At 45.1% G+C, this 25,459-nt stretch overlaps 1 protein-coding gene across 1 annotated transcript in view; it reads left to right on the forward strand.

Annotated features, from left to right (window-relative positions):
* The first annotated feature begins 397 nt into the window (after positions 1-397).
* CTNNBL1 (catenin beta like 1) overlaps positions 398-25,459 on the forward strand; it is a 142,614-nt gene continuing 117,552 nt past the window's right edge. The window contains exon 1 of the mRNA XM_089513425.1: positions 398-579. Coding sequence (XP_089369551.1) covers positions 550-579 — 30 coding nt within the window. The 5' untranslated portion in view covers positions 398-549. The remainder of the gene's footprint in view (positions 580-25,459) is intronic.

A 25,459-nucleotide genomic window follows, 5' to 3' on the forward strand; every position in this document is an offset into this window, starting at 1 on the left:
TATTATTAAACCAAGCATTATTATTATTATTAAACACTGTTATTAAACAGTGCAGATATTATTATTATTATTATTCCTTTTATTATTAAGTCATGCATCTTTATTATTGATATTATTTAATCATACATTATTATTATTATTATTATTATTAAATAGTGCAGATATTATGATTATGATTATTACTTTTATTATTAAACCATGCATTATTATTATTGCTATGATGATGATGATGATGGCTGCCAACGCTCTCCTTTTTTCATGTGCGCTCATAGTCTGGTATTTACGGCCGATGCCTGCAGCGACGGCGTCGAGGGCGCTCCTTCGCGTATCTTTACGGCGGCGTGGCGGCGGAGGAGGAGGAGGCGGCGGCGCTTGCTTTCTCTTCTCGCTTTACGGCAGCGTGGCGGAACCGCCTTTCCATGTTTGGCGGGGCGGTCTCGCTTGACGGTTCGGCGCGTCTTTTTTGCGACAGTCCGGAAGAAGGCGAAGGGTTTGCCGCCTGGAGCCCCCGTTTTCTCTCTTTGGGAAAGAAGAAGGAAAGGGGAAGCGATGGACGTCGGGGAGCTGCTCAGTTACCAGGTGAGAAGAGGAAGCGGGGGGGGGGCGGTTGCCATGGTTCCCCGGGGGAGGGGCCCTTGTGGTGGCTGCTGCCGGGGGGCGCCTGGCTCTTCTCTGCCTCCGTTCAGGGGCTTTTGGTTCTCCTTCTGCAGCTTTTGAATAACAGCCTTTATTACGTTTTAAATCACAACAAACAAACAAACAAAAGAGACAGACGTAAAACAACAACAACAACAAGAACAACAAGAACAACAACGCAGATGAGCCCGAGAGTCTGCCCTCTTGTGTGGCTGCTGTTGGGCTCCAGGAAGGCCCTCCTCCTCCTCCTCCTCCCCGCAAGGCCCCCCCCCAGCCCTGGGCGGCCTCCTGGAGCCCCTCTGGCCTGCTCTCCTCCTCCTCCTTCCCTCCATCTGCTCTTCTCCAAGGAGCCCTTCCTTCTCAGGATGTGTCCGAAGTATGACAGCCTCAGTCTGGTCCTCTTGGCTTCTTCCAGGGAGGTTTCTGGCTTGATCTGCTCCAGAACCCCTTGGTTTGTCCTTTTGGCTGCTGTCCATGGGATCCCCAGCCCTCTTCTCCAGCCCCACATCATCTCCAAGGAATGGAGTTTCTTCCTAACTGTCCAGCTCTCACATCCATCCATGGCAATAATAGGGAAGACAATGGTTTGTGTGATTCTCACTTCTGTGTTCAGTTGTGTATCTTTGCATTGTAGGACCTTCTCTTCCCATTCTTACTCTGCTTCTTGTTTCCTGGCTGCTGCAGTCCCTCTTTCCATCCTCTTTGACCCCAGGAATGGACTCCTTCTATCGCTTTGAACTTGTGAAGCTCCTCAGGGGTCGCTCTTTGGGTTTCCTTGATGTCCGACATTAAGGCCCCCTTTGCCCTTTCTTCCTTGACCTTCCTGACCAGTTGTTCCAGGTCTTTGGGGTTCTCTGCTAGGAGTATTCCTCCTCTTTCCGCTCCTTTCTTCTCTGCCCAAGGCTGCTTTCCTTGCAATGTCTTCTGCCTACAAGTGGCACAGAAAGAGTGAGAGGACACAGCCTTCTCTGAACCTTCTGCCAATTGGGAGCCACTCCGTTTCTCTCTTTCCTCTCCTTGCCCTGAGTTCAGATTCCTCACCAGGACCCTCAGAAGTCTTGGCACTCCCATCATGCCTTTCAGGGCCTTCCATAGCCTTTCATGATCTATGCATCCCAAGGCCTTGCTGTAGTCTTTAAGCACATGCTGATTTGCTTCTGTGATTCCTTGGTGCGCTCCATTAGCCCTCCGATGTTTGCAGTGTGGCCCCTGCTGCCTCTTCCTTTCCTGAACCCTGCTTGGACCTCTGGCGTTTCTCTCTCCGTGTTTGTTGGAGTCTATGGCCAAAATAAAGCTGCTTCATGTCTCTTTGGAGGTATGCTGTTTAAATGATGCATGGGTCCTAAGAATCCAGAAGCTGCACCAAAGCTGCACTCCGGTGCTTAGGAATGGAGTCTGGCTTTGGCGCAACCTCTGGACTCTTAGGACCCATGCATCATTTAAAGAGCATACCTCCAAAGAGACCCAAAGCAGCTTTATTTTGGCAGTCTGTAACAGGCCTATGCTGCAGAATCTTGAGCATGATTTCCCCCTCCGGCCGGTCTTAAAAACCCCAAACTTAACATACATTAAGCCAACCTAAACCAAGGAACTAGATATAAATTCTAATCAAAATTGAACTTTCCACTCGAACGTTTCAGGAAACTCAAAGCACAATACAGTGAAATGTTCTAACACACCCTTCCAGTCTAAGCCCACTTCGGTGGTCCTGCGCCCGCCGCCTCAACGCCTTCAGGCTCCCAGTCGGCAAGCAGGGACTGGCTTTCTTTCTCTTATAAAGGTGACCCATAATTTCTCCTTCAGAAACATAGTCTTTTGTGGGTTTTTCGGGGTCTGTGGCCTTGTTCTAGAAGTGTTTATTCCTGGCATTTCGGCAGCATCTGTGGCTGGCATCTTCAGAGAACGCTGACATGGAAGAGAGTGGGTTTTATACACACACACACACACACACTCACACACTGTGTGACCCTGGGTTGGGAGGAGTGATCTTCATGTGAATCTGTGTATCGTTCTGTTGTTGAATGGCAAGGCCTTGGATGGGAAGATCTGCAAAGAGGATTAGTGTCAGTTTAATTAGAGATCCATTGTCTGCAGGGAAAACCCTGAATGGTTTCTCATTGGCATTTCCTGGGGTCTTGGTTTTAGTGTTTTTCAGGACTGGGAGCCAAACTTTGGCAGGATACAGATCACCCAAAAAGGTTGGTCTGCCGCCGCCTCCATTTCCACTGGCGGGAAGCCTCAGCTGCCAAACGGCAAGGCTTCCCGGTGGCAGAAAAAGAACCCACAAAAAGCAGGTTCCTTTTGCAACACCCGAGTGCGCAAATGGTGCAATCATGATGTCGCAAGCATGCCGGGATGTGCGGATGCTATGTGTCCATTGCATCAAAATGGCAGCACCCGTGTGTACAGGGCGCCGCCATTTTGACACCCTTGTCATGTGCTAGGGCTGAGGCCAATATGGGTGGTGCGTCCTCGGCCAACCCGTCACATGACAGGGGCACCGTATCTGCCAGTCTGTACAGCGCCTTTGTTCACTTTCAGGGTTTCTTCTTTCCAGTTGAAATTGTCCAGGTGTTTGTGGATCTCAATGGCTTCCCTCTGCATCCCGACCTGATAGTTGTTGGCATGGTCCAGAATTTCAGTCTTTTCATTTTATGCCCAGGATGGTTTGTGGCATGTTCTGCCAATGCTGATTTTTCTGGCTGGCCCAGTCTGCAGTGTCTCTGGTGTTCCTTGATCCTTGTTTGCACACTGCGTTTGGTGGTCCCTATGGACTTGTCCACAGCTGCATGGTATGCGCTAAACCTTCCTGCGGCTGTGAGAGGGTCTCTCTGGTCCTTGGCTGAGCAAAGCATTGGCTGGGTTTTCTTTGTCGGTTTGTAAACCATTTGCAGGTTGTGCTTCCTCACCACTTTGCCTGTTTTGTCTGTGACTCCTTGGATGTATGGTAAAATACCTTCCCTTTGGGTGGCTGCTTGTCTTCCCTCCTCTGGGTTTTCCTGGGCCTGGCAGCCCTTCTGAGGTCTGAGCTGGAATAACCATTGGCCTGTAGAGCCTGGTCCAAGTCCTTCAGTTCATCTTCCAAGAAGTGGGGTTCACAGATGCGTTTTGCTCGGTCTACCAGTGTTTTGATTGTGCTTCTTTTTTGCCCTTAGGAAACGTTGAAAGTTTGTCCTTCTGCCAACTCAGGAACTCTGATAATCCAGTCTTCATCTGCTGGAATAATACCCGTTTTCCAATTCTGGTGTAATAACTATCTATCTGCTAATCTCATGTAGTGAACCACTTTAAAACTGATATATTTGTCTATAACTGTATCCAACCCAAAAATTCTTGTATTTCCAGATTGACTGCATTAGCATGGGAATATTTCTCCTTAAATCTTTGCATTGCCCCAGTTTTGCCAAGTGTGGCAAAAAAGTCCCTTTGTGTATATTACATTTCCAACACTTATTATTTACTCCTTTATACATCTTCAACAGCCTTCACAGAGTCAAAGAGATCAAGGCAGGTTACAGACCACCTGCCCCTTTCTCCGGTGTATCGGGGCCTCAGCTGCTAGAATGGCAGCCACTTTCCAGGCTGAAAAGCCCCAAGGACACCCCGCAGCGGCGGGGAGGAGGAGAAAGGGGCCGCTTGGCCCCTTTCTCCCTTGCTTTGCTGGGTGCAGCTGTCTGAAGGCTGCGCCCAGCGACGCAAAGCGGCACTGCAAACCAGGAAGGAGCTCCGAAACGGAGCTCCTTCCTGGTCCGTGCAAAGGGCGCACTAAGCGCCCTGGCACGGACCGCCGACGTCACATCTGCGCCGCTCTGTATAGAGGCGGCGCGGTCGTGATGTCGTCATGGCGGCCCCCATGTGGAAGGAGAGCTGCCATTTTGTACAGACTCAGTCCGTACTAGGGTTAGGGGGGTGCAGAAGCACCGCACCTTCCTAACCCTAGTACGGACTGACTCTATACTTTCATGGTGGTTTGTAACCCGCCGAAGTTTTCTTTTAGCTGTGTCTTTTTTAACTGTTGTAAGCCACTTTGAGTCCCAGTGGAAAAAAGGCTGGAGGATGAGGAGGAGGATGATAATGATTATGCTCTATATTCAGATTTCCAGCAACGGCAGTAATAACGTTTGAAGGTTAGAGCTGCCATTGAAGGACACTTCTTGGCCTGAGCCAAGAGACGCAGGGAATTCTCTTCCATGCAGGACAAACGCTGGAGCTCCACAGGATGCAGCAGTGGCCAGCCGCTTGGACCAATTTATGGAGCGGTGAGCGCTATCGACTGCGCAACCTCACACTGTCTCTTATGCCAAATGTGGTACACCTCTTGGTCAGATTTGTGGGGCCCTCTGCTTGGCTGTTGTGGGAATCAGGATGCTGGGCTAGGCTGTCCCTTCTTGGTTTGACCCAGCTATAGGGCTGCTGCTTAGTTTCTTGCATCGTGAAAGTATCTGGGGCTGGAGCCATAGGAGGGGGCTGGGAGACCCCTGAGATGGCTGAGGATCAAGGGGTTGTAGAGCCCTCCTTCTATCATGGAGAAGTTCTCCTTGTTCCCTTCATCGTCTTGGGGTTTCATGCTTTACAGTTACGTGTCTTGACCTGGTGTATGGTGTGTGTATCATAGACTCATGGAATCATAGAATAAGAACCTAGAAGTTCCTATAGGAAACGCTTCTCTTGGCATTTGTAGGTCCTCCAGCATGGTTTCATGATCAGCTTCTGGCAGATGTTGACCATAGAGTTGCACTGGAGGACCTGGAGATTCCTAGAGGGGTGTTCTCTCAGGTAAAGAGAATAGTGGTTTTTTATTTGTGTTCTTCACCCCTAACCCCAGGGAATGTGGAGGCACCGCTGCGATTCAGATAGTCTTCTGGACTTGATTTTCTGTATGTAAAATGGGTATGCTGCCAAGAGCCTTCTCTTCCTGCCAGCCACTTTTCATTATATTCATCACTGATATTGATGTCCCACCTTTTCCTCCAAAACTGGTAATCAAAGTGGCTTACAAATTAAAGCAAATAACAAAAGCGCCATGTTTTTACCTGAGAGGACGCCTCTCTAGGAATCTCTAGGTCTTTCAGTGCAACTCTGTGGCCAACGTCCGACAGACACTGGCCATAGAACTGCGCTGGAGGAGCTACAAAGGCCTAGTAGAGTATTCTCTCTAGGTCTTTCGGTGCAACTTTTAGTTAGTTGATCATAGAGTTGCACTGGAGGAGGATCTAGATATTCCTAGAGAGAACATATTAATCAAATCCGTAAATAATCAAATCTGCAAATATCAAAGCCGCAAATATGGAGGAATGAGTGTAGTTTCGTTGGGCCAATCCACACTGCAGAAATAATCTAGTTTGAGACTGTTTTACCTGCCCTGGTTCAGTGCTAGGGAATTCTGGGAACTGTAGTTTTGTGAGACATTTAGCCTTGCCTATGAGAGAGCTCTGGTGCTATGAAAAAACTACAATTCCCAGGATTCCCTTGCACTGAGCCAGAGCAGTTAAAGTGGTTTCAAACTGGATTATTTCTGCATTGTGGATGGGGTCATTTTAAGAACTATTTTTGGGTTAAATGGTTTAATCGCGTTTTAACTTTTGTATCTTGAGAAAATGTATGTTACTTTTAACTTGTTCTTTTTTATTTAATTTTTTATTATTAATAGTATAACCTACATAAAATAGTATATAAAAATATCTTTTACCTAGCATTCCACATACAATATGTAATAAATCACATTAATTATCCATTCTTACTTTATCTAAATCTTATTCATATTAAACCATTTAATATTAGCTAAACTGTGATTTTTAACTTGTTCTGAGTTGCTTTGAGCCCTGAACTGGAGAAAAGGTGGGATAGAAATAAACATAACAATAATAAACATTATTGTTGTTGTTGTTGTTGTTGTTGTTGTTGTTTCTGTCTTTCTCGGTCAACCGCTCACCCTTCTTTTCAAATTCTGTATGAAGCGACTTCCAGAACAGATTTCTGTGTCCTTTTCTAGCTGGGTTTTATTCTTAGCTTTTTAATAAACGTTGTACCTTAATATTGTTATTTCTGAACAGAAAGAAAAATGCTGTTGTAATCTACCAAGATAACATCAACTTAAAATTGAATTGCTTCCTATTTCCCCCCATTGATTTATCCTTCTTTGTACTTGAATTATGGGTGACGCAAACATAACGTCGGGGCATGATTGTTTGGATCTGTTCAGGTAAGAACCTTATCACACATGGTCCCCTTTTGAAGGGATGCGGTTATCCGATGTTGGTTTCACAGATAGTGGGATGAGATTAGCTACTGTCACTTTAACATATGACTCTTCCGTCCTTTCTCATAGAATTAGCCATTCATTTGAGACGGGTGTCTGTGTGCCTTCAAGTCGCCTGCTGACTTATGGCGACCCCATTAATTGTGTAGGGTTTTCCCAGGCAAGAAAACCTCAGAGGTGGTTTGGCCAGACCCTTACTCTGAAATAGAGTCTACACGCCTGGCGTTTCTTGGCTGTCTCCCTTCCAAATGTTAGCCACGGTTGACTCTGGTTAGCTTCTGGTGTTTTTAATAAGGGTATTTAGACCCTTATAAGATATATATCTGAGAGTGGTTTCAGCCTTGTATGACTGGAGACCAGGGTTTAAATCCCTGTTCAGCCATAGAAACACACCGGGTGAATTTGGGTAAGTCATACTCTCTCATCCTCAGAGGATGGTAATGCCAAACCTCCTGGATCACTTGCTGCAAGCTGCTCTGAGAGCCTTTGGGGTTGAAGAGCGGGGTATAAATACCATGAATAAGTAAATAAGACAGCACTATGATACATTGGGCTTAGGGTCCTCATGAGTTGGAAATGATATATAGAAATAAAAAGATATTTAGAGAGCTGCAGAGAGATATATAGATATATAGAGATAAATGTGATAATCAGTGGGATGTAATGTTTAAATGTTGGACTATGATTCTGGAGACCAGGGTTCGAATCCCTGCTTGGCCAAGTCACACTCTCTCAGCCTCAGAAGAAGGCAAAGGCAAACCCCCTCTGAATAAATCTTGCCAAGAAAACCTCACGATAGACATGCCTTAGAGTCACCATCGGCTGGAAGTGACTTTCAAGCAGAACATAGGGGTCTGGGTGCTTATCTCCCACTTTTCTGCCAGGGCTGATTAAAAAGAAGTTCCAGGAAAAACCCATAATGAATTATACATATTAAAACACCTATTAAATAATTTATGCTGTGAAAAGCACAAATCATTTTTAAAGGCAGTTTAAGACTTGGCGCTAATAACAAATAGGATTTAAAGTATTAAAAAGAAACCAAATCCAGCCCTTTTTAATAATGAATACAGTACAGGAAAGATAGTTGCTGAAATGCACCCCGCATTTTAGCACAAACAGCAAAAGGGAGGAAAAAGGCCCAACTAATAGAAGAAGCAGAGAAAGTGTAATGGGCAAACCCAGAATGAAGTACCATTATAATGGAGGAGCTGCTTTAAATTAGAAGTGCAGCTCATTGGTTTTTCTGTTTTGCTTCTAATGATAAATCACCCGCCCTGCGCTCCTCTTTGTGCCTCTGTTCATCCCTTTCTCCTCATTTTTCTTCCTTTTCCTTTGCTGTTGGTGATCCTTTCTCTTCCTCGCAACACCCTCAACTTATTTTTCTCCCCTTGCCGTTTCCCTTGCTATTGCAGCAAGCGGAATGAGACTCTTCCCCATTCGTTTATTTAAACATTTCCATCATGGGATTCCAGGGCAGCCTAGGATTAAAACCCACATGCTTTAAAAATAATTCCAGGTAAACGTAATAAAATAATTTAAACAGGATAAAAGCATATTCAAGGGATCACCCAGATGAAACAGCCGAAGAAGCTAACGTGTTGATAAAAGAGAGAAACTAGGCGCCCAAGGCTTGGGCACAAAAGCCACGTTTTAACTTGGGCTGCATCTACACTGCAGAATGAATGCAGTTTGACACCACTTTAGATGTTGTGCTGTGTTAAATGTTAAATAATGTGGAATCCTGGGGTTTGTAGTTAGTTGTGGCACCAAAGACCTCCAAAGAAGGAGACTCCACTACACTCCGAGGAAGGAGTGTGTTCCACTGTGGAACAGCCCTTACTCTCAGGAAGGTCCTCCTAATGTTGAGCTGGAATCTCTTTTCCTGCAGCTTGCATCCATTGTTCTGGGTCCTAGTCTCCGGAGCAGCAGAAAACCAGCTTGCTCCCTTCTCAATATGACATTCCTTCAAATACCTAAACAGGGCTGTCATATCACCTCTTAACCTTCTCTTCTCCAGGCTAAACATCCCCACATCCCTAGGTCTTTCCTCATATGGCTTGATAGTTTGCAGACCTTCCATCATTTTGTTCTTCCTCCTCTGGACACGCTCCAGCTTCTCAACATCCTTTTTGAACTGTGGTGCCCAGAACTGGACACAGGATTCTAGGTGAGATCTTACCATCAGGAGGTTTTAGTGCATCTCCTCCCCTGTAGTTTGCATCCGTTGCTCCATGTCCTGGTCTCTGGAGCAGCAGAGAACAAGCTTGCTCCATCCTCAATATTTTATTTATTTATTTGTATGACATTTTTTCCAGGTGGAGCTGACAGTGTTGGATTGGATGGAGCCCTGGGTTGGCTTTATCCTAGGCATCTCCTTGTGCTCTTAAGAAGCACCTTGTTGCTCTGAATGCAGCTTCTCTTCCACATTGTGTCTTGAGGCAGTCCTTTTGAGTAACGCATGGCCGTTCAAGACTGGGGAAGGTATATTCGATGGACCACATGCGGACCTGAACCCCACTTTGGCAGCCCCTCAAATCCACCTGTTAGGTTCCCAGATTCCCTTTCATTTTTTTAAATGTGAGGCAATTAGAGTGATTTTGTTGTTGTTACCCCTGAAAATCCAAAAATGAAGAGGGCCACTCACCAGTGGAGTGACTTTACTCTTCTGCCCCCCTATTTATCTCTTTTGAATTCAAAACTGCCCCAAAATGGTGCCTGGAAGGGATGGGATGTTCTTTCTGGTGCTCTGCAAAAGGTGACAGTTGACCCGCAAACCTGGATGTCTGTCTAATTAGTGATTTGGAAGCCCCTCAGAGAGCCTTTGTGGCTCCAAATAGATAGATCAGTAAATACACAATTCTGGACCTGCTGTTCACAATGTAAGAAGGATGCTTTATCAGCCAGTGGAAAAGAGAAAAACTTTGAGAAACGCAAGAGAGGAAATAAATCCCAATGAAATATTTTTCTTTTCCCAAATGAGTGAAATGCTTCTGAAGACAAGGCTTTACTCACTCAAAATGCCAGGTGTCTTGCAGTAGGAAGATTTGTATATAAGACAGTCTCCAAGATTAGAGAGCCGTCATTCTTGTGCCTACTGTAGATGCATAAAACTCTTAAATCAGAGACGCGTTTCTGCACCTGGCGGGATGCTCCCTCTTCATGCAAACCTCAGGTCTTCTGAAGTCCCAGAAAGGACGGCACAGATTCATGGCTGTACTCTGTCAGTTCATCTGAGAAAACGGATTGTGATTTTGTGAAACTTTCTGCTAAAATAAGTTTGTAAATCTGAAAGATGATGCAAGGTGCCTCTCTTTCATCCCTCACTTCTTTTTCATAGAAGAATAAAGTTGGAATGGATCTCCAAAGGCTATCTAATCCAACCTCCTTCTGCGAGTGCAAGAAATCCGCAGCACTCCCAAAAGATGCCCTTCCAACTCCTCTGGTGAAGGAGAGTCCCATCGCCTTCCGCTGAAGTCTGTTCCATTATTGGACAGCCTTTACGGTCGTATGTGTTACTGACCATAAGTAGTTGAACTTGGTGCTTGCAACGATTTTTCTGCCCTTTGTATACCTTTGGTGAACTGAGTTGCCTTAATGCCCAGCCTATTGTGGTTAAGGTTGCGCGTTCAATCCCAGACAAGGGGCTCAAGCTCGACTCAGGCTTGCTTCCTTCCAAGGAAGTTGCTAAAATGAGTCCCCAGATTGTTGGGGGCAATTAGCTTACACTTTGTAAACTGCTTAGGGAATGCTTAAGTATACTGATAAGTGGTATAGAAATGCTATTGCTATTGCTATTTGTCGTCAAGTCGGCTTAGACTTATGGTGACACTCTGAATGTGAGACCACCAAGAAACGTCCTCATTTACAGCCCTGTTCAGATCTTGCAAACTCTGGGAAGCTATTGATTCTTTGATACAGTCGGTAAGATGGGAGTGATGTTGGTCTCTCTCTCTCTCTCTCTCTCTCTCTCTCTCTCTTATTGGGTGGTTTAGGGCACATGGTTTAGCGTGAATAATTTCTCCACTTTCCACCTCTCATTTCTAAAAAATTGCTGCACTACTGAGTCCACAAAACAGTGATACTTTCATTGGGACAACCAAAATGCTCAAAATACATGGTGCAAGGTTTCAAAGCTCCACTTAGCTTCTTCATCAGGCAAAAGGGTTAAAAAGCAAATAGGAGACAACCTGAATATCAAAGGAAGTTTCTTTTTGTGCTGCTAAGGTAATTTAACATTTATTTTGTGGACTTTATGACTCTTTGTCTCCCAGAACCCACTTGGCCAAGGAAGAGGAGTGGCCGGCCTGCATGGATATCCCTCCATGGCATCTTAACAGAAACAGCTCTAAATACATCTTGACAAAATGTCTCTCTTGAGACAGCAGCATCTTCCATTGTCCAATAGCACTTACAGCTCTTACTCTCAGGAAGGTCTTCCTAATGTTGAGCTGGAATATCTTTTCCTGTCATTTGCAGCCATTGCTTAGTCCTAGTCTCTGGAGCAGCAGAAAATAAGTTTGCTTCTCCTTCTTTCAGATACAGTATTTAAGCATGGCTATCATGTCACCTGTTGACCATCTCTTCATAGAATCCTAAAATTGGAGGAGACCCCCCCCCAAGGGCCACCCATTCCAACCCCCTTCTGTCATTCAGGAAGACATTCCTTGTGACAGAGGGCCACCCAGCCCCCTTGGCCATGTCTTTATCTGCCGTTTCCGGGGCCATTTAGTTGGCAGCCCTCACAGCCTGTTGATTCCCCTTCCTTTGCCTAAATAAGCCGAAATGCAGGCCAACTCAACTCAACTAATGTTTTTATAACAGTGTTCTGATCCATTTGTTCTCGCAGGGCCCGGAGTTTCATGCTTGAGCAGACCTATTCTTCATCTGACGGTTTGAGTCGGAAGCCAGAAAGCAGTTAACGCATTAGCCAGAGTCATTACAGGAGGGACGTTCTCGCTTAAGGGGAGTTCAGCTAGATTGATTTCCTGGCAATCTGGGAGTGTCGCAGGAGCAGCTTCTGCTTCTAGCCGCGGTGTTGCTTGAGCCCTGACTTACCTGTGAGAGAAGGGCTTTGTCTGTCCAGTAGCAACCGAGGCTGCCCATATGTGGAGTTTTGCTATTTAGTCTGCAAGGCCTCATGCACACATTTGAGAATAAGCGACAAGGGGTTGGGTGGCCCCTGTGGTCCCTTCCAACTCTGTGGCTCTTTGCAGGACTCAGCTGTCAATCAGCATGTTTACAATGATACTCTTATTTGCCTGTATTTCATTCTTTAAGATGGGAACTGGTTTTGCAAATTGCTTTCTTGGCTAATTGTCTGGAAGCAATGTCGCTCTTGCCATAGGTGACTGTAGGTGAATGCCGTTTACAGTGCAATGGGTGAGGAAGGGCAAAATGCTGTGGGGCCTTCTTTTCTCTCACCCCATTTAGAAAGAAGGAAGCCAGTTCCAAACGGATGCTGGTGTGATGGGAAACCATCACATTGGAGGCCATCAGCAGTGAAATTTCTAGCAAGCAATCTTAACAGAGTTGTTTCTGCTTTTGCTCAAAGGTATGCATTGATCAGAACAGAGACTGTAGTCAAGATATCAGAAATAGACTAGCAATAGGGAGGGCAACCATGAAAGAACTAAACAAGATCCTAAAATGCAAAAATATACAACTGAGCATAAAAGTCAGGCTCATACAAGCCATTGCATTCCCTATTACCATGTATGGATGTGAGAACTGGACAGTGAAGAAAGCGGATAAGAAGAAGATCAACTTATATGAGATGTGGTGCTGGAGAAGAGTGCAGAGGATACCATGGATGGCCAAAGAGTCAAACAAATGGGTCCCAGAACAGATCAAGCCTAATTTCCCTGAAAACCAAGATGATCAAACTGAGGCTGTTATACTTTGGACACATCTTAAGAAGGGAGGACTCATTGCAAAAGAAGATAATGCTAAGAAAGTTGGAGGGATGTAGAAAGAGAGGAAGGCTCCATGCTGAATGGATGGACTCTATTAAAGTCATGGGTATGAATTTACAGGAACAAAGCAGAGCAGTGGAGCATAAGGAGTCTTGGAGATGTCTCATCCATGCCATGAATCATAACATCCTAGAGTTGGAAGAGATCCCAAGGGCCATCCAGTCCAACCCCATTCTGCCATGCAGGAACCCTCCATCAACGCATACCCAACAGATGGCCATCCAGCCTCTGTTTAAAGACTTCCAAGGAGGGAGACTCCACTAACTTTGAGGGAGTGTCTTCCACGGTTAAAGAGCTGTCACTCAAGATGTTCCTCCTAACGTTTAAGTGTATCCTTTCCTGTAGCTTGCATCCATTGTTCTGCGTTCTAGTCTCTGGAGCAGCAGAAAACAAGCTTGCTCCCTCCTCAATATGATATCCCTTCAAATATTTAAACAGGGCTGTCATGTCACCTCTCAACCTTCTCTTCTCCAGGCTAAACATACCCCACTCTCTAATTCTCTCCTCATAAGGCATGGTTTCTAGACCCTTCACCATTTTGGTGGCCCTCCTTTGAACATGCTCCAGTTTTTCAACATTTTTTAAAATTGTGGTGCCGAGAACTGGACACAGCACTATTCCACTATTACTTTCCTTGAACTAGAGACGGCACTTCTATTGATGCAGCCTAGAATTGCATTCGCCTTTTTAGCTGCCACATCACACTGTTGACTCATGTTCAACTTGTGGTCTACTAGGGCACTACCCAGACCGGCGCTTTGCACTGGCCTGGATTTGTGCTAGGGTTGCCCGAGGGCGGCGCCACAGCACGCCTCACAACCCTAGCACATCACGGCGGCGGCAAAATGGTGACGCCCTATCTACATGGGCGCTGCCATTATGATGTGATGGATGCATAATGCATTCAGGCAACCCTAGCACGAATCCAGGCCATTTGTGCACTCGGGCGTCGAAAGCGCGACGAAAATAGAACCCGCTTTTTGTGGGTTCTTTTCCCGCCGGCGGAAAAGGAGGCGGCAGCAGACCGCCCTTTTTGGGCAGTCTGTGTCCCACCTAGGACTCCTAGATCACTCCTTAAGCCAAGTGTCCCCCATCCTATATCTATGCATTTAATTTTTTCTACCTAAGTACAGTATCTCACATTTCTTTGTATTGAAATTCATTTTGTTAGGTTTGGCCCAGCTTTCTAATCTATTAAGGTCTTCTTGAATTTCGATCCTGTTCTCTGAGATATTAGCTATCCCTCCTAATTTGGTGTCATATGAAAATTTGATAAGCATGCCTTCTGTTCTTTTGTACACTTGTAGGCAGTTAACAACAACAAGAACAAATGCATTTCCATTTGTGCTGCTCAACCCTAGCCTCCCTGAAGTGCATGGGAGCTGCCTGCTTCCTCCTCCATGTGGGCAACCTTGCCTTCCTCTCCCTGTCCTGCATCAGGCTCTTTGCAAATTGCTGAGATGCTGGGATGATGTTCCCCGTGTCTCTGCTGCGGCTCCTTCCCCCCTTCGCTTCCCGTACGTTCCACACTTTCTGCCAACTCTTCATCTTACTTCTAATCCCTAGTGAAAACATTCATTTTTCTCCTGTCTCCATTTCTTCCGTTTTCCCGGGTCTTGCTGTTATTTATGACCCTCTTATTTAATTCTAAGTATTTTTGATGCAATTTGCATGTGGCATGCAAGACATTATAAAATGTAATGCTGTGCTGTATTTCATCGTCCCCGCTTGTTTCAGCAGCTCGTCTGGAAAAGAAGATTGATTTTGCTCATATTTTTCCCCCCTCCGTGAAACGAAAGGCTCCTGCAGTGAAAAGAAAGGGCGGGGGTTGTGTGCATCTATTTAGGCATAGATCAAGTCTCCTCTCTCTGCCCAGTTCTCCCCCCCTCACAATTTCTCAGTGAGATGAGGCTTTTACAAGTCAGGTTTGTCTGCTTGTGGGGGTCGGGCGAGTAGGAAGGGATTTTATTTATTTCCTTATTTTAAAAGCATAGTCTTGGTATTATTCAGTGGCAGAAGTTCCATATTTCCTCTACTTTCTGCACCTGAGGAAGCCTAATTGCTGAAGCTGCCTGTTTTGCAATTGCATGGTCCTCTCTGCAGCTTTCGGTGGAACAGCTCCATGGTATCAGAAGGATTTCGTTCATTCAGGGGAATATTTGCCAGCGCTTCAGGGTCAATTGGGAGGAGGCAGATCTTCTGCCCAGAGATGCCAAAGGAGACACACCGATTACTAAAAATCAAAACAATAAAAAATCTGGAAGTGTTCAGAAATCAACTTTTGGGTTTTTTGGGGGGTTTGGGAATAAGAGATTTTCAGTGTTAAAAGATACAGGTGACAGGGCAGCTGCAACCTATTCAAAAAGCAAACTGCTTTTCCTGCTAAGAGAAGCAATTCATGTTTTTTTTGGGGGGGGGAGGAGGAGGGGAGGACTGGCCTAATAGTATGGAAGGGTTGACAACAAAATGGTGGATAATAATAATAATGATACTAGAAGGTAATCTTACATTGCTTACTCCTACCCTAGCATTCGCATTCAGCTCAGTTTAGATGCCTCTTAGCTTGCACTATCCTTCTGAGAGATGCCTTGATATAGTCATTTCATTAATACTTGGTGCTTTCCAATACAGAGTTTGTTGGGAATATTTGTCTTCTTGTGTCGTCATGTTGGCTTTGCCTATGTTGACCTTCTAAATGAGAGAGCTCCAAGGCAACCTGTCATTGACATTCTTGCAGAGCAGCCTTCCTCCATGGAGCCCATCAACTTGGAAAATGGTCTTTATCTTTTCCTACAACCTTCCACTTTACCAAGCATTTATTGTATTTTCTACTGAGTCAGGTGGTTCATCGTCTGTCCTAAGTATGATATCTGTCTGTTGGGGATGCTTTGATGGTGAGTTCCTGCATGGCAGAATGGGTTTGGACTTGATGGCCCTTGGGATCTCTTCCAACTCTATGATTCTGTGATTCAGAGACTGGGATACGGAGCAATGGATTCAAACTAGAGGAGAAGAGATTCCACGTAAACATTAGGAAGAACTTCCTGAGAGTAAGGGCTGTTCAACCATGGAAGACATTGACTTGGAGAGTCATGGGGTCTCCTTTGGAGGTCTTTAAACAGAGGGTGGATGGCCATCTCTCAGGAATGCTTTGATGGTGAGTTCCTGCATGGCAGAATGGGGTTGGCCTGGATGGCCCTTGGTGTTTCTTCCACCCCTAGGATATTCTGTTATGAATTGTAGCTATGCTGGCTGGAGGATTCTGGATTTGTAGTTGAACAGGTCTGATGGACACCAGAGCAGGAAAGATGGTCCTGAGGACTGGGATCTCCCATTTCCTGAAAGGCCAGTAACTAGGCTTTCCTTAGGGTGCCATTTGTCTGCTTTTCCTGCTTCTTTTCTGGTGCTCAGTCTTTCCACACAATGTCCAGATTTCTGTTAGGGACATATGTACATGTAAGTATTCCTTATATGTGCAGCAGGATTGAAGAAGCATCCGGCTGCTTTCCCGTATCCAGGTGCAAAAGGAGGACATCCGCGCTGAGATTTTCCCAGTCTTCTCAGGGGGGGGGGGAGTTCAGTGTTGCTCTCATCATTGTGTGTCTGGCTATAAGGAAGTAGCCAAATGCTTCTTGGATCCTGCCTGCTTGCGGAGAAGCAAAGGATGGCCGTAAAAGACTTAGAACAAATTGAATGGGGAGGGGAAGATGAGACTTGGTGTATTGTAGGTCTGCCCACGGATATTTACGCTATGGTGAGGGGATGCTGGACTGTGGCCAGTGTTAAGCCACTCTTGCTGCGGATTCAGTTTGAACCCAGGCCCCTAAGTGCAAAGGCTGCACAGCTCCCATCGCTTTGATTCAGCCCTGTGCCAGCTCCTCCTCTCCTGATGCCAAATAAGTTAAGCTTTCCCTGTTGAAGCCAACTGCTGAACTATTGTCTTTGAAATGCCCCTTGCCTGGCATCCTTTCTTTTGCCGCTTTATGTGTGAGTTGTGTGCTTGGCTTGCACTGTGTGGGACTGGTGAGCCATGGGGGAAGATGGCGGCACTTGGTTGGCACCCTCCTGCTTGGGAGGACCTGCACTTACCCCCAAAGGTTTACAGGGTTGTTGTTTTTTCTCATTTGCAACAGACCCGGGCAAGACATGTGGCATCCCTGTTTCTGCATTCATTCGACTAAATGGAAGGCAACTTTGTCCCACAGAATTAAAAGATATAGCCATGTAGAATCAATATGTAGAGAGATCTTGTAGCAACTTTGTGACTCGCTGAAAGAAAGGAGTTGGCAGCATGAGCTTTCTTAAACTTCAGTCTACTTCCTCAGTTGCTTTTGGTGGAGTGGAAGCCAGGGACAGACATACATATGCCATAGGTATGTGAGAATGTCGATTCAAATTCAAAATCCTTTGGGTATGGATATGAAATAGCAAATCTAGTTGTAACAATGGTTGTTTGTGGACAAAGACATAGCCACTGGATATGGAAATGAGGTGGAAAGACCAGTTCCTATGCTAAAATCTACTTCTCCAGATGCATTTGGACTGACTTAAAGTCTACGAAAGCTCCTGCTGCCAACTTCTTTCTTTCAGTTAGTCTCAAAGGGGCTACAAGATCGCTCTGCATGTTAAGACTAAGGGTGCATCTACAATGTACAAATTATACAATTTGACACCACTTTAAGTGGTGTAGCTCCTTCCTGTGGAATCCTGGGATTTGTAGTTTTACAGGGTCTTCAGCCTTCTCTGCCCAAGAGTGCTGGCGCCTCTTGTTGTTGTTGTTGTTGTGTACCTTTCTGACTTATGGTGATCCTAAAGCAAACTTATCATGGGGTTTTCTTGGCAAGATTTGTTCGGAGGGGTTTTTGCCATCGCTTTCCCCTGAGGCTGAGAGCATGTCCCTTATGGAGACCCTAAGGTGAACCTATCACAGGGTTTTCTGAGGCTGAGAGAGTGTGCCCAAGGTCATCCAGTGGGTTTCATGGTTGAATTGGGAATTGAACCCTGGTCTTCAGAGTCATAGTCCAACACTCAAGCCACTATGCCACACCTGACCTCTGCTGACACCTCACCAAACTAAACATCCCAGGATTCTGTAGTTTGGAGCCATGGCTGTTAAAATGGTGTCAAACTGCATTATTTTTACAGCATAGATGCACCCTAATTCTGCTTCTGTACCTTAGTGTTTGCTAAGGTAAACACTATTCTGGAGACCAAGATTTCATTCCCAGTTTGGCCATGAAACCCATTGGATGACCTTGGGCGAGTCATGCTCTCTCAGCCTCAGGGGAAAGCAATTGTAGCCCCCCCCTGAACAAACCTTACCAAGAAAACCCCACAGTAAGTTCACCTTAGGATTTCCGTAAGTTGGAAATGACTTGAAGGCACAAAACAAGTATATGGCATCCATATTCTAGCTGAAACTTTGTCAGGATGGGTGGTTGTGCCAAGGCAGGATTTTGGGATGGCCCCCATTGCCAGGATCCTATAAAACTCTGCTCTCTTTCCCTCCTCCCTGTTCCTCAGCGCCAGACGGACTAATTACTTTTCCTTCCTGGTCTCTCTGTTCTGAACATTTAATCTGTGCTCCTCTTAATCAAATAGCGGTGCTGCCTCTGTGCCAAGTTTGGCTTGGGCATTGCTGGGTACCGTGCCTCTTAATTCAGCACCAAACATTGATCAGAAGGTGCTCCGGCCGCCCCCGGGTATTTGGTGGCACGGAGTCCATCTGCACCTGGCGGTTTACAAAGAGCTTGGGCAGCCATAAACGTTTTTTACGTGCCAGAGCAAAACAGTTGCAGATGGCCTCAACCGATGATTAAATACCTCTGCCGCGTTGCCCAGAAAGGAGCGCCCAGCCCTCGTGTGCCTGGTTTCTGATTACCTTGGGTAATAATGAGCGGGTGGCAGCCAAGTCCAGCTTCTTCCAGGGGCCTTTTCCAATTCCTCCATAAAGAGGAAAGAGACCATTGTCTGGATTGCCCAGAGCTCATCTGTACATCTGCAGTCGCCGTCGTCGCTGATTCCTAATCTTTCTTATAGGTTTCAGCAAAGAGTGCTTGCTGCTGAGAGAGGAAAGACGAGAAGGAAGGATTGGGGACTATGGAGTTTATCAGACAAGGGAAAATGGAAGTATAATTCAATGGCAATCCGAACACAATCATGAGGTTTCACGTTATTGCGTGAGAGGTGATCACACGCAATTTCAGGCAATGGCAAGCTATTTTTGGGCAATGGGAAGTCAGTTCGAATGTAATTCCAATTCACGTAGATTCGCTGAACTAGCGAATTCATGTGAATGCGTTCTTGCCCCACTTTCTTTTCATTCAAAGTTAAGAGAAATTCCTCCTGTGTGATAAACTCCTAAGTCTTCCTGACTGTCAGCCAAGGTGCAAAGTAATGGAGGATGTTGCAGTCGGTCGCGGTAGATCTCCAGCCCCTGGGTGTCAACAAGGATGGTCATTTTCACAAGGGTTTGCTTAGGCAAGGAATCCTCAGAGGTGGTTTTGCTGGTTCCTTCCTCTGAAATACAGCCTACAGCACCTGGTATTCATCAACGTTCTCCCATTCAAGTACTAATCAGAGCTGACCCTGCTTAGCTTCCAAGATCAAGCAGGACCCTTGATCCTGTGTTATATTGCGTGTCTGTGCCTTCAAGTCAGCTGTCAACTTATGCCGACCCCATGGATTTCATAGGGTTTTCTTAGGCAAGGAATCCTCAGAGGTGGCTTTGCCAGTTCCTTCCTCTGAAATAAAGCCTGCAGTACCTGAGATTCATTGATGGTTGCCCATCCAAAGACTAGCTAGGCCTGTACCTGCTTAGCTTCCAAGATCTGATGGGAGCTGTATGTGTTTGTGTACCTTCAGGTCACCTGTAGACTTATAGTGTTTTCTTAGGCATGGAAAATTCAGAGGTGGCTTTGCCAGTTCCTTCCGCTGAAATAGAGCCTATAGCACCTGGGATTCATTGGTGGTCTTCCATCCAAGTACTAACCAGGGCTGACCCAGCTTAGCTTACATGGTACAAGCTTTCAGTCTTCATCAGGCAAAGGTGTTAAAAATCAAATAGGAGGAAGGAAAAATAACATTACAGTGTTAGAGACGCAGGCCTGCATTTTGTCAAGATGTTGTTGTTCTCATTTAAGATAATATGGGGGGCTATCCATGCAGGCAGAGGCCATTCCTTTTAGCCATGAGAGCCAAAAGAGTCTTAAAAGTCCAGGACATAACATTTAAACTTGCATTAGCAACACAAAAAGAAATCTCCTTTGAGATCCAGGTTCCTGTGTGAGGCTACTGTCCCTTTATTAAGCAGAGAACATTGAATTTCTCAAGAAGCCTCTATTGTTGTTTCTTCTCTTGCTTTTGGGGGGAAAGTAAGTTCTGTTTAGATAAAATATGCCAAGAGCAGTCCCAGTTGAAAAAGGCTTTTTACCTGCGTTGCAGGTAGAAACATCAAGGAGTTTTGCTGGGAAATAGTTTAACTGCAATGGATGGAAAAACTCCCAGATATTAAAAAATCTGCTTGAGGGAACTGTCCCTGCTAAATGCAATTCTTAGAAGGGTGACTGTATCTCTTGCAAGCACTGATGGTCACTGGGGCTTTTTAGTTGCATTTTCCCAGCATTCGCCCCCCTCCCCACATTTCCTAATGCAGGAGAGGGCCAGGTTTGTCTCTTTGAGGTTTATAGCCATCAAGACGGATCTCTTCCAGCAGGCATTCTTAGACTAATATATGGGCCCTCTCCACTGCCCCACAACTATGCCTTCATTGACTCTCCCTTAAACCGCTTCATTGCAATGGGGATTACATTTTATTGTAATTGTTATTGCGATTTTAATAACTGATATTTATGCTGTTGTATTTTAAATTGTGGGTTAGGGGTTGTGTTATTATTTTATGATGTTTTATTTTTTATTGTAACCCGCCCCGATCCTCTGGGGAGAGGTGGGCTATAAATAAAAAAATAAATAATAATAATAATAATAATAATATTAATAATCATTATTATTAAAGATAAAGATAAAGGTCTGATGCTGAACCCAAAAATAATGACTACAGAAGAAATACACAAATTCCATCTAGATAATGAGGAAATTGAAATAGTTAAAGAATTCTCATCTCTAGGATGAAACATTGACCAGAATGATTTCTTGGCTGCAGTCAAGAAATCAGAAGACTAGGAATGGGAAGGGCGGCTGTGAAAGAACTGGAAAAGATATGAAGAGCAAAGACATACAGCTGAGCGCTAGAGTCAGAATTGTTCAGGGCATTGTCTTCCCCATCATCCCCATGAACGGATGTGAGAGCTGGACAGTGAAGGATGCAGACAGAAAGAAGACAACTCCTTTGAAATGTGGGGCTGGAGAAGAGGATTTAGGATGATCCCATGGACAGCCAAGAAGATAAAAAAAGTGTTCTTGAACAGGTCAGACCAGGGCTCTCCTTGCAGCAAAGATGCTCAAGTTGATGCTATCCTACTTTGGCCACATCATGAGAAGGCAGAGATCCCTGGAAAAAACAATAATGCTAGGAAAGGTAGAAGGTAGAAGAAAGAGAGGAAGACCACAAACCAGATGGATAGATTTGATCAATGTGGTTACGGGCAAGGGCTTGCAGGATCTGGGCAAGACTGCAGTGGAAGAGAGAGATTCTTGGAGATGTTTATCCATGGGGTCGCCATGAATCAGAGCTGACCTGAAGGCAGCTAGCAACAACAATAACCCTATAGTTTTTTGTGGGTTTTTCAGGCCATGTGGCCATGTTCTAGAAGTGTTTGTTTCTGACCTTTCGCATGCATCTGTGGCTGGCATCTTCAGAGACTTCTGGCATGGAGGTGAGTGGGGTATATATACTGTTGGTTGAGAAGAAGCAATATGTTTTATATGTTAATCTGTATTGTTCTGTTGTTGAATGGCAAGATCTCAGGGTGTCTATTTACCTTTTATATTTTTTAATTTTATTTAGAACACATAAACAAATGTATAAAATCAAGAAAATGGGACATCCCTACTTAAACATAGTTATGTCACCTCTTAACCTTCTCTTCAAAGAATCTTAGAGGTGGAAGGTACCCCTAAGGGTCATCCAGCCGAACCCCAATCTGCTATGCAGGAACTCACAATCAAAGCACTCCCAACCAATGGCTATCCAGCCTCTGTTTAAAGGCCTTCAAAGAAGGAGACTGCACCACTCAAGGCAGTGCATTTCACTGTTGACCAGCTCTTACTGTCAGGAAGTTCCTCCTAATGTTGAGGTGGAATCTCTTTTCCTGGAGCTTGTATCCATTGTTCCATGTTCTAGTCTCTGGAGCAGCAGAAAACAAGCTTGCTCCATCCTCAATATGACATCCCTTCAAAAACAGGGCTATCATATCACCTCTCAACCTTCTCTTCTCCAGGCTAAACATGCCCAGCACCCTAAGTCTTTTCTCATAAGGCATGGTTTCCAGACCCTTCACCATTTTAGTCACCCTTCTTTGAACACGCTCCCGTTTGAATTGTGGTTCCCAGAACTAGACAGAGTATTATTCCAGGTAAGGCCTGACCAAAGCAAAATAGAGCAGCACTATTACTTCCCTCGATCTAGACACTATACTTCTCTTGATGCAGAGTAAATGGGCATAGTGTGCTTCATGCTCTCCCAGCCATTAGCCTCAATCCACACGCCATCCACACAGATGATGGCACTTCAGCAGCTGGAAAGCAAAGAGGAAACGAACAACCTGGCAATTGCTGTGGCAGCATTGCCATCCTGGTGAATTCAAGGTCCTGGTGATGGCTCCTAAAGCCCTTCACAGCTTGGCACCTCAATCCCACCTGAGGTCAGGGCCCACCTGTGTCTCCCATCCGTGGGGCAGAACATGGGCACAGGGCCTTTTCTGCTGTATATTCCTGGTCCTGGAGCACTATCCTCTTTGGGGGCCCGAATGGCACCAAGGCTGGGCTGATTTCTGGCATCAAGTAAAAACACAGCTTTTTAAGAAACCTTTGAAGCCCAAAATGTATATGTGCACGATTTTAAACTGTATTTTAAACCTTTTTAATCTGTTTCCACTTGCTGAATTGGTTAATATCCATAATCTGCACTGCAGTCCGACTCTGCTTTAACTGCCATGGCTCAAGGCTATGGAATTCAGAGATTTGTAGACTTGATAGATATTTAGCCTTCAATGTCAGAGAGCTCTGGTGTCACAGCAAACTAGAAATCCCAGGATTCCAGAGCATTGAACCATGGCAATAAAAGTGGTGTCAAACTGCATTGTTTCCGCAGCGAGGATGCAGCCTGAGTTGTTTTAAAGCCCTGAAACTGATTTTACCTGTACGCTGTCCTCTGATCCAATGGTATCAGGAGGAATGTGAATATCTAAGCAAAGAAAATAAATGAATAAACCATAGGGCTGCTTTCCAAAAGGCCGAGATTGCTCCCATCTTTGCCTAGCTGGCCCTGGGTCATAAATACTACTTTATTTAAGTTACCATTGGATGGGTTTAAAATTTTATTTTGCACTTGGGGAGCTTCAAAGAAGGCAGTGTTCCTGCCCAGCCCTTCACTTCGCTTGAGTGTTTTGTTTTGAAACTTGCCCACTGCCTCGGGCAGGAAGGCAAATTATAAATATTTTAATAAATAATAACAGCATGACGAACGCTTTTCTGCCGATCGCCTCTCCTCCTTACAAACAGTTCCTCCCAGAAAAACAAGGAATTATCCGGAGCTTTTCTCGTAACTGCCAGCCTTCATCAGCAACGCAATGAGATTGGAAACTGGGGAGAAGGGAGGCAGAGACAGCAAAGGGGGGAAATAGCAGACTCCAGCAGCGAATTAACTTATTCCATTTAGCAGAAGAAAAAAGAGGAGGGGGGAAATGTATATGTAGACGCCTGCTTTGCATAGAGCAGACGCAAAATAACCTTGTTACTATGGAGCTCAGAAGTAATTTGTTAAAAGAAATTTGAAATGAACCTTCGGGTTCCCTTTGTGCACAGATCTCTGCCAGCCGAATCCAGCTAGAAAGAGCCATCAAGGAGAGCTCCCTATTAGCTGTCAATTTAGAAAGACTTCGGGAGGAAGCAGGCCCCAAATCTCCAGCGATATCTTTCCGGCAACCTCTTAATCTTTTGTGTAACACCTGTGTTAAGCCAGCCTGCTTTCAATCCTGCTTTTTGAGAGCGCATCTCCAAAGAAATAAGCAATGTCAGGTAGCGCATGAGCTAAACAGTTTCATTTCTTTATTTTTAGCTAAGGAAATTAAGTTGCCTTGCAAGGAGGGAAACTCACAGGCATTTGCAAGGTGTGCAGTTCATACCAGGTGAGAGCACAGGAGCGCAAATACCTGCAACACAGCCATGTCCTACAGTTCTTTTACCAAAGTGGTAAAAGAAAAACCCAGAGGAGGGAAGGCAAACAACCTCCCAAAGGGAGGATATTTTTACCATACACCAAAGGAGTCACAGACAAAAGAGGGAAACTGATGAGGAAACACGCTCTCCAAATGGTCTACAAACCGACCAAGAAGATCCAGCAAATGCTGCACTCAGCCGAGGACCAGAGAGACCCTCTTACAGCTGCAGGAAGAGTTTAGCGCATACCATGCAGCTGCGGACAAATCTCTATAGGGACCACCAAACGCAGTGTGCAAACAAGGATCAAGGAACACCAGAGACACTGCAGACTGAGTCACCCAGAAAAACCAGCCGTAGCAGAAGACATTATAAACCATCCTGAGCATAAAATGTTGTTTGAAAACACTGACATTCTGGACCATGCCAACAATTATCAGGTCAAAATCCACATGGAAACCATTGAAATCCACAAACACCAAGACAATTTTAACAGGAAAGAAGGAACCCTGAAAGTGAACAAAGTTTGGCTACCAATCCTGAAAAATAACAAAATCAAGATTTGGTTTTTTTATGTATTGTAAATAAAATTAAAAAATATAAAAGGTAAATAGACACCCTGAGATCTTGCCATTCAACAACAGAACAATACAGATTAACATATAAAACATATCGCTTCTTCTCAACCAACAGTATATATACCCCACTCACCTCCATGCCAGAAGTCTCTGAAGATGCCAGCCACAGATGCATGCGAAACGTCAGAAACAAACACTTCTAGAACATGGCCACATGGCCTGAAAAACCCACAAAAAACTATAGGGTCTCTTCCAACTCTATGATTCTATGATTTCCTCCATCCCCAGTTACTGTGTAAAAAGTAGAGAAATACCTGGAGGTTGCATGGACAGGGGCACCCTTCCTGAGTGCAAAATGCGTATCAAGAACCATGTTGTTGTTGTTAGCTGCCTTTGAGTCAACCTTGATTCATGGTGACTCTGTGGATGAGACATCTCCAAGACCTCCTGTCTTCCACTGCTCTTCTCAGGTCATGCAGGTTCATGCCTGTAGCTTCCCTGATTGAATCCATCTGTCAGAGTGCGGGACCAGAATCCTGGACAATCAACCAGTCAGCTTAATTGATAAATCAACAGTACTTTATTGATGGTTCCAGAATCGGAAATTCCACATCACTCAGCTTCTTAGCTGAGACTGACCCCTCCCAACCAACCCAATGCATAAATCCCCCTTG

This window comes from Sceloporus occidentalis, unplaced genomic scaffold (assembly GCF_023333645.1).
Source record: "Sceloporus occidentalis isolate IW3139 unplaced genomic scaffold, rSceOcc1.0.p SCAF_3, whole genome shotgun sequence".
Lineage (NCBI taxonomy): Eukaryota > Metazoa > Chordata > Lepidosauria > Squamata > Phrynosomatidae > Sceloporus > Sceloporus occidentalis.